Genomic DNA, 23081 nt, shown 5'->3' with positions numbered 1-23081 from the left:
GGGAGCCTTGGCTGGAGGCGGCATGGGCATAGGCATATAACCCATAGGAGGCACTAAGGGAAGATATTGGGGCACCATGTGTGTGTATGGCATGGCGGGCTGGTATGCTTGCTGCTGGGCACCAACAACAAGCTGACCCTCAGGGGCTTGTTCAGCGGCAACGACGACCTTCTTCAGGAGCTCGCTCGGTGGCATCACTCTTGCGAGACTTGCCACTCTTGTCTTGGGGCTCATCAGTCTCGCGAGTGAGTGGCCGGCCGCGCATCATCTCCTCCGAGGCGTATGTACGGTTAAGTTTTGACTTGTACAGGAGGTTGCGCTTCAAGTTCTCCTCAGACAGATGGCGGCGTCGGATAAGCTTGGGGATTGGGAGCGCGCCCTGAGAGGGGCCTGTGGAGGTGTCAAGTCAGCTTCCACAAACATGTCTCTCATTGTTTTCGACTTACCGCTTTTCACCATCACCCAGCCGAACGTACTAGCCCTGAAAATGGATGGCGCTCAAGCGTCTCACCAATACCTCGCACCAACGGTCGAACTACCTCGTTACTTGGCACGAAGTTGCCAGTGAGCACTTGCTGTGGCTGGTAAATGGGTTGCCACGACCTGAGCCGTCGGTTCTTCGCCTGATCCGCTGTTCTTGGGCTTCGGTCCCCGCTTGCGACCTGAATTGAAGGGTTGGTTAGTGTACTTGATAGTTGTGACCAGGAGGTCAGCATGGACTTACCAGATGTCGCCTTTTTGGCAGGAGTAGAAGGACAGCCTCCGTCATTAGACTGTGCCTTGAAGGCCTCGATCTTCTTATTGAAGAAAGTCCACTGGTTCATCCGAGTGGCGCGCTAGTAGGTCCTGTTGAAGTTCTAACGTTAGCTCATGCAAACATGCCTCAGCGTTATCACATACCAACTTCGCCCCCTTCACCTCATAAAGAGGGACAGATGTCCGCATCAACATCCTTCAACAAGTTGCACGGAGACATGTCTCACGTAACTAGCGTGCCTTGGAAGGCCTGTAAGGGTGTCAAAGTTAGCTCTTATGAACATGCCTCTCAGTGTTCACGACGTACCGCTGTCACCTCATTAAGAGGGAAGGAAGTTCAGTTCACCCATAAATGGGGACGGCGCCTGCCCTGAGAGAGGGCGGCAAACTGATGCGAAATGGGAAATCTTGCACCGACTGCGGCATCGAATGAAGCCTAGGGTGTTGCCATTTGGCTGTTGTTGATGCTTCACCCCTAGAGCGGGGGACAGAGGATCACCCCTGGTGTGAGGGAGGAGGAGGAGGGAGGTAGAGAGTTGGTGAATTGGTGGCAACGAGTTGAAACGAGAATACGAACGTTGTTGTGTTTCGGAAACGTAAAGGAAAATACAGCAGGTGAAGAGGAGAATGGAAGGGGGCGAGGGGAGGAGCGAGATCCGCCTGAGAGGCGGTCTCTGTCACCCTCATGTGTGGGTCATACTTTGGAGGTGGTACTCAACGTCAAACCGATTTGAATGGGGGCACAAGCTGTGATAGTCTCCGAGGCCTGCCAACAGGGCTGAAGCAGACTTGCTCGGATCCAAAGTAGTCTGGATTTTGAAGAGTTGCGGAATAGTGAAGAGAGCACCGATGCTGAAGAGTCGATGACCGGATCCGCCCGAGAAGCGGTCCTGTCAACCTCCAACGTGAATCACACTCTGAAGCTAACACTCAGAATCACCCCGTTTTGAATGGGGGGCAGGAGAGCACCCAATGCTGAAGAGTCGATGACCGGGTCCGCCTCAGAGGCGGCCAGTATCGCCCTCCAACATGGGTCTCATCCCGCTGCTGACACTCAGCAATATCACCAAAGTCCGAAGACCTGGGATGGCCTCAACTGTCAAATATCAGTGTTAAGTCTCACGAAGATGTTTGAGGGGCACCACTCACGCGTGAAGCCTCTGCTGGGTCCGGTGCGCTCTCGACGTCCCTTGAAAATCCACGGGTGGGAATAATTCTCACGCCAGGTCGTGCTGCATGAGGGGTCAGCGTTGATGTTTTGGTTCCAAAGTGTCATACTGACTTGTGAGTGAGGACCGGCCCAAGCATCGGTGAACCTGAGACCGATATGTTTTCGGAGTGGGATGAAGCGGAATAGCGAAAGGGCCCATGGTCCGAAAGGGACTGGGCGATGAAAAGTCAGCTCAACTCCGGATGTCACCCAAGAGCTGTGAGATATTCTTGGAGAAAACATACCTTTTTGATTGATAGTTAAAGCTTATGACATCTTAACGAGACATATCAAGCCAACACAGTGAAAAGGAGTGGTGCATTTGGGGAGTGCAGTGTGCAGTGTTAAGAAATATTGTTTGGGGTGAAGGGGGTAAGGAATATTTGACTGAGCGAGGACGAGGAAGAAGGAATAAGAAATATTTTTGTGTGCGAGAAAAATATTGGGAGCTTTTGTTGTGAGGAAGAAGGCCAGGAGGTGACAGTGCCTGGGGAGGAGGTGGGTCATGTGACCAGTGCAATATGCAGAAGTCCCTAAGTCCTCTCTCTACAGGAGGGGAACTTGCCTTGATAACACTCATTTCTCAACTCCTGAAAACTCGTCCGTTCTCGATTTTTTCTTTGACACTCGCTGAATCTGATCGACCTACACGCATAAACGCGTCAAAAACTTGCAGCTATGGATGAGAATGACAAATCCTTGCGCGCCTCCTCCCGTAAAGATGAGTTAGATGCCCTCTTCGAAAGCCTCTCACCTTTCGATATCATTTACCTCAGAAAGAAAATTTCTGAGACCACAATAATTCTGGCTGGTTTAGAGAAGTTGCCCCCAGAGATGATCTGCGAGATCCTGAAGTATCTCAACTTTGGTGACTACCGTGCTTGCCTTGCTGTGAGCAAGAGCTGGAAGGCTAAGTTCGGTATGAAAGATACCATGACCCAAGCTCTTCATACCTTCTTCCCTGGTCTTATTCCTATGAATCCCAATGATCACCCCCAAAAGCTGTTCTCGATTGAACTAGCTAAGCACCTCAAGTGGAGGCACCCTTACGACAGTCGCACCTGGACACCTTGGGACTTGTCTACCACCAACTTTTTCTCTCGACAAACTGCCGCAGTCCACTCTCAGGGTGTTCCCTGGGCATTCCTTTACAACAAGGGAAAGCTGGTATGGCAGCTTTCCACCCAAATAATCATCATAGATGACATCAGAAAGGCACACCGGGAGAGGTTCGCCCCTCTTGCTAGTGCCATGAGAGGCGCGCGATTTCAAGCGGCCGCTATTAGCGACCACTTCCTGATCCTTCTCGAGCTGCTGTCAGGCTTGAACAAAATGTAAGTGTCTTAACATTTCTGTTGAGAGTGGCCACTGACTGTCGTCTTTAGCCATGTTGCCAAGATAGATACCAGAGGTCCCTGGGCTGAGTTTACCCTCCCCGCCGGTCTCGACCACGCGTTTGTAGACCTGAAAAAGATGTTCTTTGTCACCAAAAATGGAAACATCTTCAGCTACAGCTGGCGGGAGTCTCTACAGGAAGTAGACCTGTCTGGAATCGGACACTCCTTTGGGCCACAGCCAGGTTGTTATGGCTTAGCGCAAGTGTTGCCACATCCTCAACATGATGATGTTTTTTTCGCCGTCTGGGCTCTCTCCCACTCTGCTCGTGGTAAGTTCAACGATCGCAAGAATCTCAACAACGACTGACGCCAGTAGACTTGAACCTCTTTACCCTGAAGGTGGTGAAGTTCAAGGACGGAAAGATTGTCGGCACCAAGACCATGGCAATCCGCAACCCCCTGCAACACCCACAGGAGGGCTGCAATGAATTTACCCGGCTTGCGATAACGTTCTCAACCCGCAAGTCTGACGACCACGGCACCTACACTCTGGCCACCTACCGCTTCCAGGGCTTCGACAAGAGAAAGCTCGTGCTCTGTGACTGCTGTGACCCCAAGACCTTGAATGGCGACTGGAACGTCATCACCTTCAACCTCTTCACAGAGTCCTTCGCGCACTACGAATTTCTCTCCGCAGACCCGGACCTCCGGTGGAACGGCGATGCTCGTGCGATGCAGAACCAGAAGAACGTCAAGCGACTGACGGACACCCACTTTTGGAAGGGTGATCTAGTCCTCGCATCATCAATCACATTTGATGAATCGGGACCTCACGAGTACGCTGAGTACTACACAGAGACTCACCTGGAGACTCTCCGGCCCTTAGGCAGACCACTCGCGCCAGTACCCCAATGGAGACCTATGAGACACGCAGACCCTGGGCAGGCGCTGAGAACGAAAGTGTTCCAGGACGACGACTTCGTGATCGTGCCTAGCCTAGGCGGTCTGGCGCTGTACAAGCCAGAGAAGACGGCCCCGAACCCGGGGACCTTGTTCGACCACACCCTGCCATTCCAGGACATGGGGCAAGGAAATCTGCCGCTCAAGTTTCAATTTTGGCAAAACGCCAGATTTATTGAGCTGAAGCACGAGAAGGATCCGGAGGATGAGGATGAGCAAGGGGAAAATGAAGACGGAGATGATGGCGGGGAGGACGGGAATTGAGGAGGAACATGGTAGCGGCGGGCTGCTCCTACCAGCCATCACCGCATTCCCGGTCCAGGCCTTCTCGCATGCCTGGCAGCGTAGATGATGCCCGCCTATACCCGTCACTTCTCCGTCCCGTCAAGCGTCATAATCGTCGCTTCGACTCTCGTGTCGTCGTCTCCACGTTCATTTGCGTTGCCGCGCAAAACCCACACCCAGGTGCCGGAATATTGACCGGCTTCCCTTTCGCCAGCCGCGGCCGCCGCTCCTACCAGCCATAGCCGCATTGTTTCGAGCGTAGGTCTGTCCCGGGAGGAAGAAGAGTTCCTCCAACAGCATCGCCCTGAGGATGTCCTACCCAGGCCCCTACCTGTTCCGACCTTAGCAGTTCCAGCTGCTAGCTTGGATGAGGTCACTCCAGTGCAGTCTCCGGAGAACTGAGTCTGGTAACACAGTACGTTCGCTCCGTCACCAAGCACCTTGCCATCGCATGCTGGGTCATCTCATGGTGGTTTCGATATTTTCCTTTCGTTTATTGGTGGAGACTAGATCGTCGTTTTGTTATTATTGTTGCTGAGCGTTACGTTGATCAGGTGGGGGATATGTTGAAAGGATTATCTTGCTATTGCCCTCAGAGCTTTGACTGGACTACTCATCGAAGGGGCTATCAAAGATCGTGAGGAAGAGGACGGCGATCCTGGCGTTGACGGAAAGGGATGAACAATACCCCTAGATACTTGCTACTGGCGTTTAATAATGTATGACATCTGTATTGAGACTTTATTCCACTGTTTCTTCATCCGTGATTGCTTCATCGCGATGTCTTGTGACATGTCTCAGATCTGAACATGGTAACACCGGAACGATATAGCGCAAAGAAGTTACGCGATCAATTCATCTACGGTACTATCGTCGACCCTGTGTAGCCGCAGTAACTTGTACCCACCACTCATTAATGCCCTCAACATCACACCAGTCCATCTCAATCGGATTCTCAAACCACCACCGTCCATCCTTCCGATCACTCTCATACTTCTTCAAACTGCCCCCATCAAAACGATGGTTCTTCACACCCACAAGAAGAACTGCACTTCCAACACGGGGAGTGAAAGCTTCTGGATCCAAAAAGACTGTGAGGTTTACTTGCTTTGACGTAGAGGGGTCTGCAAGGCGTGCACTTCGCTGTCGGTAGGGTGGAAGACTCGAAGGTTCAATGTCGGAGAGGTAGGAGATTATGGCGAGGACGTTGCAGGACCAGTTTTGGGCGTAGGGCAGGTGGGGGATTTGGCGGAGGGTCGTGAGCTTGAGGGGGGTTTGGGGATTGTGCCAGTCTCGAGGGAGGGCGATTGCTTGGTGGGATGTAGGCGTCTCTTGAGTTATCGCAGTTCTTTTTGGAGTTTGCGGTCTTTGGGGAACCTCAGTCTTTTGTGGTGTATTTGGCTTCTGAAATGCCTGCACCTTTTGTGGCGTTCTTGGTTTCAGTGAAGGTTCTGCCTTTTGCGGTGTCTTCGGTTTCGGTAGTGTCTCTGTCTTTTGGGGCGTTCGTGGCTTCCGCCAAAGCGTTGCCTTGGTTGGTGTCTGCGGTTTCGGAAGTGTCACTGTCTTTCGCGGAGACCCACTTGCTTTTGGCCCAGGTGCCTTTTGGGGTGTCTTGGGTCTGTTGGCATTCATGAGTCTCTCAAAGGCTTCGAATGCTTCTTCAGCGGCTGCTTCATCGACATCATCAAACTCCATGTAATCCTCGAAGGCTGGTTTTGGTGGCCCCTTTAGAGGTTCCGGCTGATTAGGGCCAAGCTTGACCGCCGTCTCAGGCTCTGGTGCTGGTATGGGTTGAGGCGCTGACTTTGCTTGAAGTGCTGGTGCCGGAATCTGTTGGGGTAGCGGCTCATTCTTCTTCTGAAGTGCTCGATACGTTTCGTTCCAACCAACAGTGATAAGGTCTCTCACCAAAAGCATCACCATGCTCTCATCACCAACGTCCTTCCACTTGACATCGAACTTCTCACACCGAACATAAGCTCCCAAGGCGATGTCCCCCGTGGTGACGAAGCGGTGCATATCAGGCGCTATTATGGCCTGAATACAGACATGTCCATCACCAAGAAGAAGTCGAATGACCTGCCATCTTCCCGATCTTGAGACAGAAATGCGATCAACGCCCTCCACAAGGAAGATGCTTCCCGGGACACAGTACTTTGTGCGTAGAATCTCGCTGACAAGTGGTTTGAGTTCGAACGGTTCGCCTAGGAAAGTGTTGGCGGCGGGGTCGAGCTTCAGCGATCTTTCAGGCATGTGTGATGGTCCATCTGTTGTTGGAGATGGTGATGGTGTTGGAGTTGATGAAGATGAGATGAGATGAGATGAGTAATTGGCTTACAAGCGTGAATGAGGTCAGTATGTAGTTATCCACTATTCACTCAAAGCGGGGTTTGTTCACGGAACACTCATCATCCCTCAACACAACTCGAAATGAACAGTCCGTACGCAAAAGAACTCTCCGTCGCTATTGGTGCTTTGCAAAAAGCTGCTCAATTGAGTCAATCAATTGTCTCTGAAAAGGACAAAGGCGCAATCGAGAAGGATGACTTGAGTCCTGTCACAGTTGCCGATTTTGCAGTCCAGGCGCTCCTCACAGCGACGATCAAGAATGCGTTTCCAGAGGACAAAGTTGTGGGAGAGGAAGATGCTTCGGACTTGAGACAGAACTCTGTGTTGATGGAAAGGGTTTGGCAGCTCTTGGAGGGGGTTGCTGGGGATGGGGATACAGTGTCGCTGTGCAAGTTGCCTGAGAGCAGGGAGCAGATGTGTGATCTTATTGATGAGTGCGGCGCTAGTAGCCCGTCTGCCACTGGGAGAACTTGGGTGTTTGATCCAATCGATGGGACGAAGACGTATCTCCTCGGTCAGCTTTATGCTATCAACACGGCTTTGCTTGTGGATGGTGAACAGATTGTTGGGATCGTGGGTGCGCCAAACTTGTCAATTGATGCAAAGGCACCTCTCAAGAACGAGGATATTGATCCCAAGGGCGAGGGCTGTATCTTCTTCGCCGTCAAGGGTCACGGCGCTTACATTCGTCCCCTAAAAACCGATCAACCAAGGCGACTCCCTCTTTACACCAACAACGACATCAGCCTCGTCACCAGCTCAACAGTCAACTCCGCCCTCTTCCGCGTCCACGAAAACGTCGCCTCACGTCTCAACACTGCTTATCCAGGAAACGACCTTCTGCCTTGGGTTCTGCGCTGGGCAGTTCTCGCAATGGGTCTCGGGAACACGACAGTCTGGGTTTACAGACGTCCAGATCGGTATGCCAAGGTTTGGGACCACGCGGGCGCTATGCTGTTGTTCGAAGAGACGGGTGGAAAGATTACGGATGTTTGGGGGAGGAAGATTAACTTGGCAGCGGGAAGGATGATGAGTGCTAACTTTGGGTTTGTTGGTGCGAGGGAGGAACATGAGAGAGTGTTGCAGGTTGTGAAGGAGGCGTACTCGGAGCAGATAAAATTGAGGACTAATATGCATGCCTGATACAAGAATGGTTCTCAATTCCAAGGCGCATCTACGGTTTAGAAGGTCCTTGGGGCCATCGCTCAGAGCGCTGGAGTGTCCGGTGGGTGATGTTTCTGTATGAAGCTTGACCTCGAAGTCTACTTGAGAAAACAGAACACGACATAGATAGCTATGTGTGTAAATTGAACTATCAACCTCGTAGGCAAGTACTGAAGCTTCGTGCGATCCATCAAAGGAAGTAAGCAAGTGGAAAGAATCAGAATATACCGAGTTATATTGATGAATTTGCTTCCTCAAACTTTGCACACCGCAGTGGTTGAGGCACTCGGTTTGCAGCCGTAGGCCTCGGGTAGCAGTGCAGACGACGTGGGAAAGTCTGCTGTCAGACAACAACTCAACTTGCGGTCAAGGATACTTGGATGGACAAAGAATGCTTTTGCCAGGAAGAACCAACTTGTCCTTTCCCCCGGTGCTGAAACGACTGTTGAGGCTGAAACGTTGAGCAGTCAGCTAGTGTTGGCCACGAGGCAGCTTGAACGACAGGATCTTACCGCTGCCCCTGGATTGACTGCTGCATTGCGCTTCCGAAGCTTACTCGAGAACAAATAGTCATGCACTGAGTAGATGCCTTTGAAAGGTGATGTTCAATGCATCTCCCAGCATAATAGGCCGTCCAGTTACACCATTAGTCGGACTCGGCAACTAGATCGGTACAGGTAGTCTTTTCGCTGCGCTGTGGAAGGAAAAAGATCTAAGCGGGCTTGTTGGCGCATATTCAGGGCGAAGACTTCGATAGCTATGATGATATCGTCGATGACTTAAACTTTAGGTAGGGTTGGCAGGTTCGACTTGGAGTTGTCTTTGAGATTTCGATGCGGTAAGGGGAACGTCGGGAAAAGACAAGAGTCTGGCTTCGGAGTTGGAGTCAGAATTCGAGTTTTTGGCTTATTGTTGGGGCATGGATGTAATGTCTGGAGGACTAGTGTAAGAAGTCGGCGTTTGTGATATCTTGGGATAGGGATGAATGCAGGTACTCACTTGGAGATGTCTTTGTAACTGTCCTTTGATCAAGCGTGAACACTTGAAGGTGGATGACAGAACACTCGCTTTTCTGTTGCTCACAATCACACTAAGTCGCTCTTCGAATCAGTCTGCGTTCAGTTCTTCTCACTCGTTCACTAGGGACTGTTGGAGTGTAGAGGAAGAATCGACAGATATTCACGTCAGTGTTCGACGACTTACCTGAACCCCTTTCCCCTGATGTGATGCCTAAGTTGCTCTGAAGTACAGCTATTCAGCATTGCCACAGAAATAATAAGAGAAAAACATGAAAGTGCATGGTCTGTAAAGAAGATTGAGCCGGCACTGACAAGCAGCCGTCAGTCCTTCCACCCAAGTCTCCCGCTGGCGCTGGCGTTGCTGCTTGGGAGCGGGTCAAATACTTGTAGAAATCCAACACTCCCCTCGCTTCTCCTTCTTCCACAAGACTTGCAAAAACTCAAGAACGAAAAATCAACAAAAAGTCTTTTCCGATAACCCATTTTCTTCCCCATACAATTCAAAATCATCTTCGCATCACAAACAAGTAAGTGAACTGCTTGCTTTATTCTTGTCATTCAAATCTGAGACTCTCTTGTCTCTCTGCATTAACGGCAATCCACTCGACTCTGATCCCACGATCTATTTCCTCGAGAAGTCGTTTCCATGTGAGGACCTTCCACTGATCTGTCTGTAGCTCCTCCATAGCATCATGGACTCCCAAACCTTCAGCAGTCTGCCTGGAGATCTCCATCTGGAGATTGGAAAGTTCCTGAAATCATCCGAAATGGAGGGTTTGATCGCCTCCTCCAAGAGCATGCGTAGAATATACGCACCATCATACTTCCACACCGTGGCGTTCCGTGGTACCAGCATGGACCTGGTCATGGACCTGTTTGCATTTAAAAATGCAAACAGAAGCCGGGCAACAACCAGTCACATTGTTGTCCCCGCCATCAAGTAAGCTTGAACGGTCTTGCCCAACATCACAAACCTTTGCTAACCCAAGACTCAGGCACGTCACAATCTCACAGGAGGCCGACACACCCTCCCCCGCTCCACACCTTGCGCTGGTGCTCCCGCGCCTTATCGCCAGCTCCTTGGGTGTCATGAGAAATCTCCAGAGTATCCAACTGGATCTCTGGTGGTTCTCGGACGCCCAGCAAAAGGAGCTGCGTGATAGGTGCGCAGGCCTGCCTGTCTGGATTGGCCTACGGTCAATCCAGATGGAGGACGAAGCCGACACCGAGCTTCTGGCTGTCCTGGTCAGCAAGACTCGTCCGGAGTCCTTCAGCGGACTGCAGTTCGGGGGCCAGCTCGAACTGCAGGCCGCCAGGCAGTGTACACCTTTCCTTCGACGACTGGTGGTGCCGTTCCGACTCCCGGCTACAGCAGATGTTGGTGGGCGGGCGGGCATAGTGTCGAACAAGACAAGCTTGTTGATGCAATTCGGGCGCCTGGAGTGGTTGGTCCTGGCACCAATCCAGGTGAAGCCAGGTGTTGTTGCTGCGATCCGCGAGGATCCCAAGGTATGTTTACTTCTCGTCTCCCTTCGTCTAAGTTAGTCTAAACTTAGACTCAACTGGTCTATATTATGTCTATGACTATTATGTGACTTGTTGATTCAGATTTTTACTAACTTTGGCATAGATATTTCTCAACGTTCTCCTCAAGGAGATTTCGAGGCTACCATACCTCACACGACTGGGGTTGAAGTTCCCGAGGTCAATTCTCGTGGCTCGTCAACCTGGGGTCCCGGGGACTGGTACGGGTCTGTCCGCTGTTGGACATTATGTTCGGCAGTGGAGCAAGCAGATCTTCGCCAAGATCCCTGCCCTACAGCAGGTGGCTTTCATTCACGGGGCCGTTGTGTTGAGGGCAGTAAGGGGGGCGGATGCCACCATTCGTGTCTCTATTGAGCGCGATTTGGACCGGCATGCGTTTCCCTTTGGGACTCTTTACTGAGCTTGCTCAGTACAGCCGTTAGTACCAAGGACAAGGTGCCACTAGTAAGTCTTGATGATACTTTCACGTTGAGAATATTGCTAACGTGTTTGGGTAGATACAGTCAAATGACTGCCAGACCGAAAGGTCTTCGTTTTCTTCCTTCGCCTTTTTCGCCCCCCTTTTGATCAACCTCGAGACACCGCTCACTAAGACACCACGACATTACTCCATCGCGGCTTCCGTGCCATTTACCTCACTACCAGGGCGCTCCTCTCCTCGGAGAGTGGAAGAAGCTCCTTCCACACGCCAGTGACATTCCTTTCCATCTTACCTCCTTCACCTCGAACTTCACCTCAAGACTTGACATCATGATCCTGAAAACACGGAAGATCATCAAGCAAACCTTTCGCTTCCATCATCCCCTCTCTCTTCACCGAGTATTGACCCCTTCCTTTCGCACCTCCCTCCCTCTTTGAGCAAGCCTTGGACGTTAGATAATGCAGAATCGTTCATTATTTCAGAACGAAGAGTCCAAGCGACGGCGGAAATGGCAAAGAATGATTGGCAGCATGTATGGAGCATGGAGTTACGGAATATTTGTTTGTCCCTTTTTGTTTGAGAATTTGATATCTGTCTGAGGAAGAACAGCAGAAACGGCACTCTTCTGTAGAATTGCAAAGAGGCAGAGAGAGAGATGCCCAATAATACACAATATCGTGCACGCATAAGTCTACAAAATTAATATCACTGCTGTCACTTTGTGAATGTTGCAAGGTCATAGAAATCATCAACTGTGTGTTCATCTCAGATGTTCCACCTTCTCAAGATGTCTAAATTCATGTCAAGACAGTAGTTACGTAAAGTCCAAAGAACATTGCCTTTGATCAGTGTGATAGCTCACCACAAGGCTGCTGTAGTAGGGATGCACATCGATCATGCGTTGACACCGACACCTGACTTTCCCAAGAGTCTGGCACACACCAAGGCAGTCTTGTTGCTTACAGCCAAAGAAACCCGCTTGGTTACAAGTGCTGGCCTGACATACCTCGCCAAAACTCGAAGTTTCAGCAACTAAGATTGCCTCTGTCATATTATATTTACCGCTGAAAAAGTCCCCAGGACCTCTAAAGACTAACAATTAGCACATTCACGGTACAGTAGCGAGTGACAGTGGCAACCACTTCCAGTCTTCAGTTTGGCCTGCAGTGCTGCGCTCGGCGGTATCCACTACTGGTGTTTGATATTTCCCACTGTTATGTTGCCCTTCGCAGACTACCTCCTCTCCATCTTTCTAAGATATCCTCTGACTCTCCATCTTCCCAAGATATTTTCTGACTCTTCAACTTCCACAAACAAGCAACCAACACATCTGTTTTTATCACACTCATAGTTCTTCTCGCTCGCATCAAACAGTCCCTCTTTGAGTACACTATCCATCTTCAGTCAACCCTTTCCAGCCGCTGAGGGCACCGAGCACCGATTCTCGGTCCTGATCTCATCTACTCATCACTCTTCACCCCCCCTACCGCTTTTCTTCAGCCAGCCGCTCTTGGAAAATGCCTTCGCTCACCTCTCTCCCTCTGGAGATGTTGGGGGAGGTGGGAAAGCATCTCCAGGTAGAGGACCTGAAGAGCTGTTCGTTAACGTGCAAAGCTCTCGAGGCAGAAACGAGAAAGCAGCTTTTTCGCAAGCTGTCTTTCGTAGGGACTCGGTCAGCGATGGCCGAAGTTCTCATGAAATTCCTCGCGAATGTCAACCAATCTCGTACCCAGGGTATGAGCAGGGCATGCCGGTACGTAGTCCAGAGAACATATCTCGTATGATATTTACTGACTTGTCTTACAGTTCTCTTCAGATCGAGGTCCTGCCGACGGATATCGACCCCTTCCACGAGTGTAGAGATTTGCTGCCTGCGCTGATCTTGTCGGCCAAAAGAAATCTTCCCCGTGTCACTACCTTGTCCCTCGCTCTACATGGACTCTCGAAGCTAGAGATGACCTCCCTTTTCCGAATGGTCAAAGAGACTCCAAGTTGGGACTCGGTGACAATCCTTAAGTCAGACTTGCGCCCCCCTTCCGTTCTATCGAATCTTCTGAGACACTCAATGGTCAACGTGAGAACTATAGACGTTATACCCAGTATGGGCCGTCACGAAGTAGCCTCGATCAAGGAGAGTTGCCCGGATGTTCAAAAACTCCGGGTCAACTTCAAATACCCGTTAAATGATTTCCTTAAGCACCTCAGGGGAGGTTTAAGGGTGAAGATCAATCAGCTGGATAACCTCTCCCAGCTGGTTATTCAAGAGAAGGGGCCGGCAGAGCCATACCCGATCGGCGGGATGCATCATCCCCGGGACATCTCACACCGCCTCTCCCTAATTGCCGACCAGCTGGGAGCAATGACAAACCTGCGACAGATCTCGCTGGAGATCCATCCACGGGTGATGACGTGGATCCTACCAACGAACCGCCTAATTCCTGGACACCAACTGCGCACAGATCTTGACACGTTTGTCATGAGGGCGATAGTGGCGATGGGAACTACACTCCCACACTTGGAGGAGATATGCTTGGTGGAGCGCAGCGCCGAATTCAATGGCATCAACTTGATCCACCGTGGTGTTCGCGACTCTAACGGTGCGATGGCTGTCACGATCGAGGCACCCGGTGATGAAAACGACTTCCCCCTAAACGTCTCACGATAAGGTGTACCAGGTCAACGAGTACAGGCGTGCTCTCTCTCTCCCCTCTTCCTTTGTTTTCCTACACGACGAAGGGCAGATCGGAGGTAAGACAAGTCGATGGTGTGGTCGGAGCGAAGAGTCTAGGAACAAAGACAAGGAAGTGGGCAGTCTTTCCAAGATCGGACTCGTTGGAGGCGAAAGAAGCTCTTTTCTTTTATAAAAAAGAAGAAGAAAAGACTTACCAGACGCAATGTCTCGTCCATGGTTTTTGGCAAGGTTTTGATGTATTTGGTTGGAGTTCAGGTTTTTGCAAGCATGTCGACGTAGAGCTTTAGGCCTACACTTTACTTGATGAATGAATAATAACGATGTATGAGTCTGTAATCTTGATCCCAAAGTTGCAAAGTGAAATATTTTTAAAAACCAGTATGTCTATCTTGTTAAGGTGTTGCTCATGGCTGAATAGAACCCTACACCAACATCTGCCAGAGAACGAGACAAACACTACACGACCAATTGCGGCATATTCAAAGACCAGTTGATAGCCCGGCCCTCGGAACCTGTATCACTAATGTGTTTCGGTAGATGCTTTGACGACGGGATTGTGTGGAAGAGGCAGCGATGTTGGCGAAAGACTGAGGTCATTGATCTCTCAGTGGAAGAGCCAGCCCCTGAGGTTTGTTCAGATCACAGGCTTTCTACGGTGAGGCCAGTACCCAACAAAGCGCTCTCGGACCCCAAGAGCCTCGCCCCCTCTCAATCTTCCCTCCATAATCACGGGCCTACTCCCTTCCCTCCTGAACCTCTCCTCGACACCCTTTTCCTTCCACTGTAAGACATGGTTCTGTACCTTCTCCTGGTTGCCAGTTGTATTACCTGTTCGCCTACCATCTCCGCCTGGCATCCCGTTTCGCGCATTTTTATTCTAATTTTACGCAACATTTACATCTAGACAAGTCCTTTCTATCATCATTTCGTGGTTCCCATGTTTATCACCTCGACCATTTCCGCCCACCCCTGGCTCCTATTCAGTGCGCGTCGCTCTCTCCAGTGCCCGAATGGTACGTTTAACCGGCTCTTGTCTAAAAATAGTCGCTGACCTCGACGGCTGAAATTCAGGAACTCACCGAAAAGTGGTTTACTGGGCGGGAGCTCAAAGTCCTCCGTCATCTCTCGCAGCAATCGCCGCTGAGTGCGGGATGAATTACACTCTACATGTATCCATCTCTGAGTACACCTCACCTCGTTCTAATTCCTTGACCAACATGCTGAGGATCTTCCAGATTCGGGCCTTTGGAACAGCGGCCGAAAGAGATGAAGTCACTCTCTCGTCAGTTATTTGTTCGCTGCATACGATGCACACTGAACTGTCCGCGGAGAGGCTGGTGGTCGAGTCGTGAATGGAGGTGCCGTCACTTGGATGAGGGTGTCGTTTCTCAAGACACAACAAAGTCAAGGCGTGAGGAAGTACGGTTGGCCGGATGAGCGCCAGGGGAAGGGGTTTCAGCACCTTGAGAGAGAGGGCTTCGGCGCTTGACGCGCAAGTGGTCAAGTTTGTAGCAGGAGAGTGAGGCTGAGTATCGGTGGCACTGGGCATGAGACAGGTCTCAAGTGAAAATTGATCCCGTTGGGAGTGTAGGTAGCGCCGCCAAGGTCCATCTCTTACACCGCATAAGTTCGTTGTCAACGGTATCAAAGCCTCCGTGGCTGGTCGGATAATAAAGTTGGGGGGAGCTCATCTCTGGCCCCTTTTTTGCACCGTCTCATCCACAAACGAGTTTGACCTGCGATGGACATCGCCTTGTGCCTCTTTGTCTTATGTCATGAATGTCCTTATGGTCAGAGCCTGGATAACGTGTCTTCAACGTCTGGGATGGTGGTGAGCCGGCATGGGAGAGCGCCTTGCTTTTAGCAAAGAAAGGTATAGCTTTCACTGTTCATGAGGATAGAAGACATTGTTCCTTTGGGGACCGATGGTTCATTTCTTCACTAGAGACCTCCTAAAACTAGGGCACTACTGTAAACAAGAATCATTACCCCGAAAAACCTTTGTTAAGCTAGATGTCCGAAGGCAAGAGGTAACTTATGGCGTCGATCGCCCCGAAAACGACTTGCAAAACAAAAGACGGGAAAGTGTTCGTAGTGCGTATCACACGCGGTATCGGCCGTGGCAGTTTGAAGATTCGTAAGACGGGTTCGTTCAACATTTACATATAGTTGTACGGCCTTGCTGAAAGTCCTCAATGCCGTCCTGGGCAAACCGCCGGTCTGTATGGACGTGTTCCTCGGCTTTTTTGATAGCGAAACGGCGGCACCTATACGTATCAAATCTCCATCAAACCAAGGTCGAAGGTATCCAGTCTGGGAGAGCATGATGTCAGTAATGGCTGTGATATTTCAATGCTAAGTAGCGTACCTTGGTTTAGGGCCGACCATAAACTCCGAGGTGAGCTTTCATCTTGCGGATTTGTTTGTGAAACTTCACCTCCCGAGCTGACACCTTGAACGGTTCGACATGGCTTCCACCTTTGGAGCAGATAATCAAAAACCAGACGGTCATTTCCGCCCACGCCTTGTTCAAATTCTCTCCCGAAAGATTGGGGAGGTAGCGGTAGATGATCTGCTTGCTCTTGGTGAGCCAAGCAACGAAAATCAACCCTAGCCCCGGCTGGTCAAATCGAAACGGGTTGAGAGGCCTAAAGGCCTCAACAACCATCTGCATTATCGTTTCCAAATTTCTCTGGACATTCTCATAGGTTTTGTCATCTTTTCTCTGGTAATCGAACCTCTCAATGAAGGTCGGATATACGAATGTTCGAAAGGCCTGCTCAACAGCTGCGTCTGCGCCGTGACTCCAGGCGTACCTAACCCACACCACATGGTGTAGGTAGCGACGCATCATGGCTGTCAGATGTTAGAATGAGAATGTATAAAAGAGTGTTGTGACTTACAGGGTTCCGCCTCTGTTTGAGATTCCGATGACAGGTCCATCTTCCTTTTCGTCTTCTGAGACAGAGAAATCGCTTCAAAGGGTGATGGATAATGAAGAAGAACAGAAGATGGAGAGAAGATGGAATATGGTGGAGAACTTGAGAGAGAGAAACCGGCACTAAGAAAGTGAGACGTGCATTAGTAACATATCGACAGCGGCACTGGCAACGGACCCGTCACTGCAACTGATGTGGAGGGGTGCTCGGCCGGGCTTGCTCGTGCTACCAGCCACTGAGCCTCCAGCAACCTTGGCAATTTACGGTGGCCTCGCTACCCGTAGGAGACCCGGGGAGGTCTCTTTTGAGCTTGGAAGTACCTAGGTACCTTGTCCTGCTTGAGTTTGGGAAGAAGTCCCATGCTGTGAGGAGCCTCGCGAGCTGTGATGGATGCGTGCTTCCGTAACCCATGCGGTCAAGTCACTCATCTGTGAAAAAGGAGAAGATGGTCTACCTTGGTCACCTTATGCCACTATTCCATACGTTCCATGAGCCGTCTTGATGGAGCATTGCTGGGTGAAATGCCATACACCAGGGTATCATCTTTGACTGTTTTTGAGAACTGTGATGATTGTGTTCAATAGCCCCACCAATCGCTAAGAACTGATTCTCGATCTTCGGTCCTCATCACTTAGTCGCTACATACTTGCTTAGATAAAATTGTGTATAGCGTTCAAGAAATGTCCTCGAAACCATCCCTCACGTCGGCGATCTCTTGCGCGCCTCGACGGTGTCAAGAAACCCCACGTCGCCTTCGAGTCTTGTTCCAGGACTCGACTGCATTCCTCGTGGTTACTTCCGCTTCGCCATTGTCCTCCTTTATCTTTCATCCTACCTTTGATTCGTCTCGCCTTGTCCGTGTCATGACAACACGGAATCGCATCTTTGACCCTTTCGTTTTTCAGGTGGTATTCGTAGTTGCTGTCCGACTACGCCGTTGAACTCACTTGCTTCTCTTCTAATGGTGGCCCGACTATGGCACATATGTCTGAGCGAAGGCTCAGTTGCTTACTGCAAGCGGATTAGTATTTCGTCATGCTTGCAACCATCTCTTCGGGGCACGATGTTTCGGTACCAAAAAAGGGGGCTTACCGCTGAGAGATGTTGACTAACCCTAATCGCTCATGTTCGCGTTTATGCTTCAAAAGTAGACGAGGACCCCATTGAAGTCTTGGGCGGAATTCTTGGCCTGTTTCTTAGCTGCCTTCGGTATTGGACCTTGTCCGAGTTGGAGGTTGAATCGTCGAGTAGAAGGCGGAGACGGAGGGACAGCGCTTTCGGGATCATTCGCATGGTATATATTGAAACCTTCATCGGCTCGTCGGTACGTCCTCATGATGGATACGTGAATGCGGTGCGAGTCCCTAAAGTCGTCAGTTAGTGAAGCCAAAAGGCTCATGGTGGTGCATACATGGCAAGGGCGCAACGCTCCAGCAGCCGTGGTATTTTGAAGAGAAAAGCATCATCTATAACATAGTTTGATGCCCTACATGCATCAAGTTATCTTCTCGGTCAAGTGTTGTGTCGCAGTTGAATGTTGTAAGTTGGGCGGGGTCAGCATCACGCAGATGTACGAGGACTGTTTAGCGATAGAGCCTCGAAATTACATACGAAGTGAGATGAAATTTCCCAGCAGAGCATCTTGAAGATTATTGTAAATGTTCCTACAAAGATATAAGCGTGTTTTCCTCGATTGAAAAAGGCACGATGAATAGTCTCACAGTCTTTAGGGTAGGTTCACGAAAGTCGTGTAATTCTTCTCCACATCAGTTTACAATAGAACCTACAACTGTGGCGAGTCAAAGAAGTTACACGGACTCCTCGAATAACTTACTCAATGAGATTTGCAATAATTCTTTATTTAGATATCTGAAACTGCAAGAACTTAACCTGTTCGATGAACGGAGAGGTTGACAAGAAGACGTGTAGTCCGTGATCCCCTGTTCAGTTGCCACTCTAGAACACATGATTGGGCAGAACAGCCGCGCGCATAACTCACAGGCCCAATCTTCGTTCATACATGTCCCCAGGGGTGTTACAAACACTCTTTTATCGTTTCTACCTTTCATATTGGGTCAGGAAACCTTATCTGTCCCTTTGCAGCATGACTGACACTTCGCCACCTGAGCGCGTAACCTCTCTACATCATCGGATCCCAGACCTTCATCCTCTTCCATGGCCTGGTCTCCAACAGCGAGATAGAATTGTTCGAAACTGATACAACTTCCTCACGAAGCGCCATCAACACCCTGTCGGTAGGCCTCCAATTTGTCTTCCACACTTTGGAAGGCTGTCGGTTAATCGTGTGTGAGCAGTCAATGCTCATCATATGGTCTGACATCCTTCGGCTTAATGATTTATACTTTCGGAAACCCTGGCAGACCAGAGGGCTGACTGAATGCTCAGAAGAGGCTCAATAACTCATCAGGAGGGGGTTTCCGGTGGCGAAGCAGACGCCTTCGTTGTTTGAGAGCCGACTCAAGGATGCGCGATGTCGCTGGCGCTACTCGATCGGCCGGTGTACATGTGCATGAACGATTTGTGACGTTCCAAGATGCTCTTGCACTGGACATCGAATAAAACGCGAAGGAGGGATTGTGTAGCCCTGTAGCAGGGCCGTTGAACTTGAGCCATTGAGCGACCTCATCTGATGCCACAGCCGCTCAGGCTCTTTTGTCCTTGGCCACGGCGAAGTGGACGAAAGGATAACGGTAGAGGTAGGATTGATCGCCGCCCTGATGGTGCGGGATACTGGGTACGACTTGACGTGGGAACACTGTGAAGACCAAGGACGTTAGTGTAAGATTCCTGTCGAGATTGATGGTATTGCCATTTTCATGATTATCAAGGATGGTTGGGGGACTGATATACTGAGCGTGCTAGTTGATCCTTGCGAAAGTGGACGGATTGCGAAGGCGTTATGTCTCAGGACGAGAGACTGCCATTCCTGGAGATCAGTCACCTTCTCACTAGGCTGTGCGCTCTTGGTACTTTTGCTGACCTGCGCTATTCTCTCAATAACAGTTCTCAGTTGAATGGATCTTGATCTCCGTAAGTGACTCCGATGCCCTGGGGAGGGCGGCTGTTGGGGAGTGTGCTGCTGTCAGATTAGCGCAAGTTGGGGCACGCGATGGGGTGTGGCACACTGCGATCGTGGACTGCAGCGTCGACAATGTCTCGGTTCTTTCAGGAAGTCGTCGTTTATGGGTCACAATGTCGAGTTCTCGTCGTGTGTCCACGTTGGAATGATACGCCGAGAGTACCCCTTTCGAGCAAAGGGGAGGAGGGGGAAGATGGCCAAGCACGGGACTCAACTTCTCTCGATGATCTTCAAGACATCTCCTATGTCTCAATCCACCATTCGTCAGTGTAGCAACCCATCGAAGGGGTAATAAGCGTTGAGGCCTTGGACGCCTTTCAGATGAGCTTACCGTCGATGATCCGATCCTGCTTGTAGCGCTTAAGCAATCTTTCTTGAGCTATCGTAACTGGGGGCTCTTAACGGAATGACGGTATGTAAGCGCTTCTCATTGGAACGTTGAAGCTGTTGCTATGGATGCTGGCCAGCGCGCGGCCTCGTGAAGCTCAGCAACTGCCTTCTGCCTCCATGAAACTGCGCGATATCGAGGCCCGAAGCCTGAAGCTGTACAGAGTATATATATAGGGGTGTCGGAGGGTCAAGTTCTAAGGTGTTTCTTCCGGTTTGCTTGTGCCCCTGAGGCGATAGCCCATTTCAGACAGGTTACCAAGAGGTACCGGAGACACCTTGTTGAGTGATTTGTGGTCGCTGGATTTACCATAGAATTTACCATAGATGCTCGTTGGATTGCGCCTCGTCTGTAGAGTAACAGCTCAGATGATATTGAAGGGGGGGGAGAGTAGTGCGTTGCCAAATGACGCTTCAGAGTCGGCTTAGTCGTGTTGGCTAGGCTCGCTATATTACTCGTCGCTGGATTCATGATCTGTCAAGAGCTATCAGAGGTGCAAGGGGTTCATCAGCGTGGAGCTGACGTACCTTTGACAGCGTTTTCGATTTCTCGTCGTTTGAGCCGCGAGTTGTGATGACGGTAACCTCCTATTCCTCCCCAAAAAGAGGAGACGTAGCGGTCACTCCTCGAGACTTCTGTGTCAAGACAGATGAGAGCCTTTTGATACCGTCACCCCTGAAGATCGTGAAACAGACCATGTCCGAGTGAAGCTTGGGATCTTGGTCGCCTTTGACCGGATGGCCATCATCTTGGGCATTCTGAGTGTGCTGGCTCATCTCTGCCGTGGGCAAGTTGGCTTCCTCTCGTTTCTTAATTCTGCGCTAGGTAGGACTGAGATCGTCACATCGTAATTGGCTGGATATGTTGTTCAAAGGTAGCGACGGAAGTGGTCGAGTCGAGTGTTCCTGTGCACCGAAGGTCAATGAGAGTGTGTTTTGAACATGACGAAGAGCCGTTCACTTACCTCTTTCCGAGAGTTTCCAATGATCAGGCTCTGACGTCAAATTTGTGTATTCTGAGAAGCCCTCCTTCAAGCGCTGTATCATGCTCTATGGCGACCCTTTGTTGATACTCGGTAAAGCCCCTTAGCGAAGTGACGGCTCGTAAAGGCTCCTAGGCGGCAGAGGCACAGTGAGTTGACACAGATTCCAAGCTCAAGTTCCGACCAAAGGAGCCAAATTCGACTCGAAGGCTTTGAGTGACACTGAAAATTTACTTAGGGTTGAGATATTCGCCGTCAAACGAGACTGTGTGCTGAAGTCGGATGTGCCCCTTTTTTGCTGATGTCTCCAAATTCTTGAGACGAAAAGGCGTTTGAGCAGCGGAAAGGTCTGTTGGTCCGAACCTCAAAGGTCTAGCGCTTGGATCGAGTTCAGGCTGTCTTCGCAGGGCGGGCTGTCAGTGGAAGTGGGGTGTTGGTGGAAGACCCTCAGATCCCAGCGCTATTGCAGATGCACTGAGGGAAATTGACGAGCAGAAGCAGTCAAGAAAGAAGGGCTCTGATCACTGTGCACCGCAACACGATGACCCCGCCAGGTATGTTCAACACATTGCCTCCCGTCCCAGGTTCTTGCTACGCCTGCAATCCTTTTGCAAGAACAAGTGCATACCTTACCTGTTCATCGGCAGTACCAATTTCTGGAGCATCAACATTTGATACGCAGTTAATTACTTCATTTTATAATGCTACTTCTACAAATTTGGGACCAAAGCTGCTTCTGATCTCCATCAATGAACCTACAGTGGGTATTGGTGTACCTGTGTAAGTGCTGCGCGCAATGCTGGAGTCAAGAAACTTGATGAAACGTTCGCCTTCTGCCGGTCCTCCTGGGAGCAAAACAGCTTCATGACCGCTCAAGGTACTTGTGTGTTACTTCAAGACAAAGATATCGTTCAGAGACCGCGCACTTCCGCATCCAAGGGTCGGCATCCACCACCATCTGGTGCAGGCCGACACCTTGTCCCTCTCTCCAAGTCCAAGACTCCTCATGATACAAAGTCTCTCCAGCATTAATGGCAGCTTGGTACTCGCAAGCGTTTGGAAGCTGTCACGTATGAGATTGATGTAAGTTGCAGAAATGTCGCTTCTGATTGGGGAGCCCCTGAATTCAGGTCAGGATCAGATACCGTTGTCGACAAAGCCACATCAGTGACAGGGACTCTTACAGCTTTAATTTAATGTCAGCAGAAGCTGCGAGTGAAGTGATTGACAAGGAAGCCTCTACTTCCAAGTGTTCAATGGAGTCGCGGGCTGAGGCTGTGTTCAGCATGACTAGACTGAGCAGCACCCAAATAACACTGGGTCAATTCGAGGCAAGATAGAATGTCCTGCGCGCTTTCTGATGATATGGTGGTGATTGTGATCAGATAGTCTGATGCAATATGCGTTGTAATGTCGAAGCTGGTCAAGGTTGGAGGACGATGTAAAATGGGTAGAGACTGCCCTTGTTTCAGCGATGAAATGATATGTTGCGAACTTGTATGATGGGCGATTGGAGGTGATTTATGATGATTATATGGTATTTTGCTGCTGTCATCGCCACTATTGCTTATCCCTGGGTTGTAGCTAACATCTTGGAGAAGCTCACGACAATTGGCAATAAGATTTATACTTCGATGGAGTTACTGCACTTTGTCTTTCGGTGTCTACACTCATGCTTAAAGAAAACCTAGCCTGACGTGGGATGCGCAAAGGTCGGCAATGCGGAATGCTGGTTGTTCGTCAAAAGGGGTACCTCGGTCAAGGTGAATTGGACAAGGGGCTAACGAGAGGACATAACACTGACTCTCGAATTACAGCTCTAGCACTCTCTGAGGGGCATTTTACTTGACTGCAAAGGCTCAGTGTGTGAAAGTGGGGGCGGTACCATTCTGCTTGTGGTCTGAATCACGGAGTGTCCCTTGGTTCAGGGCAGT

General features: G+C 50.3%; 8 protein-coding genes across 8 annotated transcripts; 4 read left to right on the top strand and 4 right to left on the bottom strand.

Moving 5' to 3' along the window:
* Window positions 1-151: 151 nt before the first annotated feature.
* Window positions 152-824, bottom strand: FSUBG_1919 (meiotic activator RIM4; the record flags this gene model as incomplete). The annotated part of the gene is made up of 4 exons (XM_036679636.1): window positions 152-390; window positions 447-481; window positions 548-662; window positions 725-824. The coding sequence occupies 4 exons, from the start codon at window positions 822-824 to the stop codon at window positions 152-154; spliced, it is 489 nt and encodes a 162-aa protein (XP_036542562.1).
* A 1820-nt stretch (window positions 825-2644) lies between these two features.
* Window positions 2645-4527, top strand: FSUBG_1918 (uncharacterized protein; the record flags this gene model as incomplete). Its single annotated transcript, XM_036679635.1, has 3 exons — window positions 2645-3300; window positions 3352-3632; window positions 3680-4527. 3 exons carry the CDS (start codon window positions 2645-2647, stop codon window positions 4525-4527), a joined length of 1785 nt encoding a protein of 594 aa, XP_036542561.1.
* An 888-nt stretch (window positions 4528-5415) lies between these two features.
* FSUBG_1917 (uncharacterized protein) lies at window positions 5416-6801 on the bottom strand (the record flags this gene model as incomplete). The annotated part of the gene is made up of 1 exon (XM_036679634.1): window positions 5416-6801. One exon carries the CDS (start codon window positions 6799-6801, stop codon window positions 5416-5418), a length of 1386 nt encoding a protein of 461 aa, XP_036542560.1.
* Window positions 6802-6978: 177 nt separating this feature from the next.
* Window positions 6979-8040, top strand: FSUBG_1916 (3 (2) 5 bisphosphate nucleotidase; the record flags this gene model as incomplete). The annotated part of the gene is made up of 1 exon (XM_036679633.1): window positions 6979-8040. One exon carries the CDS (start codon window positions 6979-6981, stop codon window positions 8038-8040), a length of 1062 nt encoding a protein of 353 aa, XP_036542559.1.
* A 1732-nt stretch (window positions 8041-9772) lies between these two features.
* FSUBG_1915 (uncharacterized protein) lies at window positions 9773-11025 on the top strand (the record flags this gene model as incomplete). The annotated part of the gene is made up of 3 exons (XM_036679632.1): window positions 9773-10020; window positions 10076-10589; window positions 10711-11025. The coding sequence occupies 3 exons, from the start codon at window positions 9773-9775 to the stop codon at window positions 11023-11025; spliced, it is 1077 nt and encodes a 358-aa protein (XP_036542558.1).
* A 1700-nt stretch (window positions 11026-12725) lies between these two features.
* FSUBG_1914 (uncharacterized protein) lies at window positions 12726-13711 on the top strand (the record flags this gene model as incomplete). Its single annotated transcript, XM_036679631.1, has 2 exons — window positions 12726-12799; window positions 12853-13711. 2 exons carry the CDS (start codon window positions 12726-12728, stop codon window positions 13709-13711), a joined length of 933 nt encoding a protein of 310 aa, XP_036542557.1.
* Window positions 13712-16112: 2401 nt separating this feature from the next.
* On the bottom strand, window positions 16113-16681 carry FSUBG_1913 (uncharacterized protein; the record flags this gene model as incomplete). The annotated part of the gene is made up of 2 exons (XM_036679630.1): window positions 16113-16594; window positions 16642-16681. The coding sequence occupies 2 exons, from the start codon at window positions 16679-16681 to the stop codon at window positions 16113-16115; spliced, it is 522 nt and encodes a 173-aa protein (XP_036542556.1).
* Window positions 16682-17818: 1137 nt separating this feature from the next.
* On the bottom strand, window positions 17819-18076 carry FSUBG_1912 (uncharacterized protein; the record flags this gene model as incomplete). The annotated part of the gene is made up of 1 exon (XM_036679629.1): window positions 17819-18076. The coding sequence occupies one exon, from the start codon at window positions 18074-18076 to the stop codon at window positions 17819-17821; it is 258 nt and encodes an 85-aa protein (XP_036542555.1).
* Window positions 18077-23081: the final 5005 nt, after the last annotated feature.

Source organism: Fusarium subglutinans (genome assembly GCF_013396075.1).
Source record: "Fusarium subglutinans strain NRRL 66333 chromosome Unknown NRRL66333_c0000016, whole genome shotgun sequence".
NCBI classification, from domain to species: Eukaryota; Fungi; Ascomycota; class Sordariomycetes; order Hypocreales; family Nectriaceae; genus Fusarium; species Fusarium subglutinans.
Note: the sequence above shows the minus strand (reverse complement) of the source record. Positions and strands in the feature narration are given on the sequence as shown.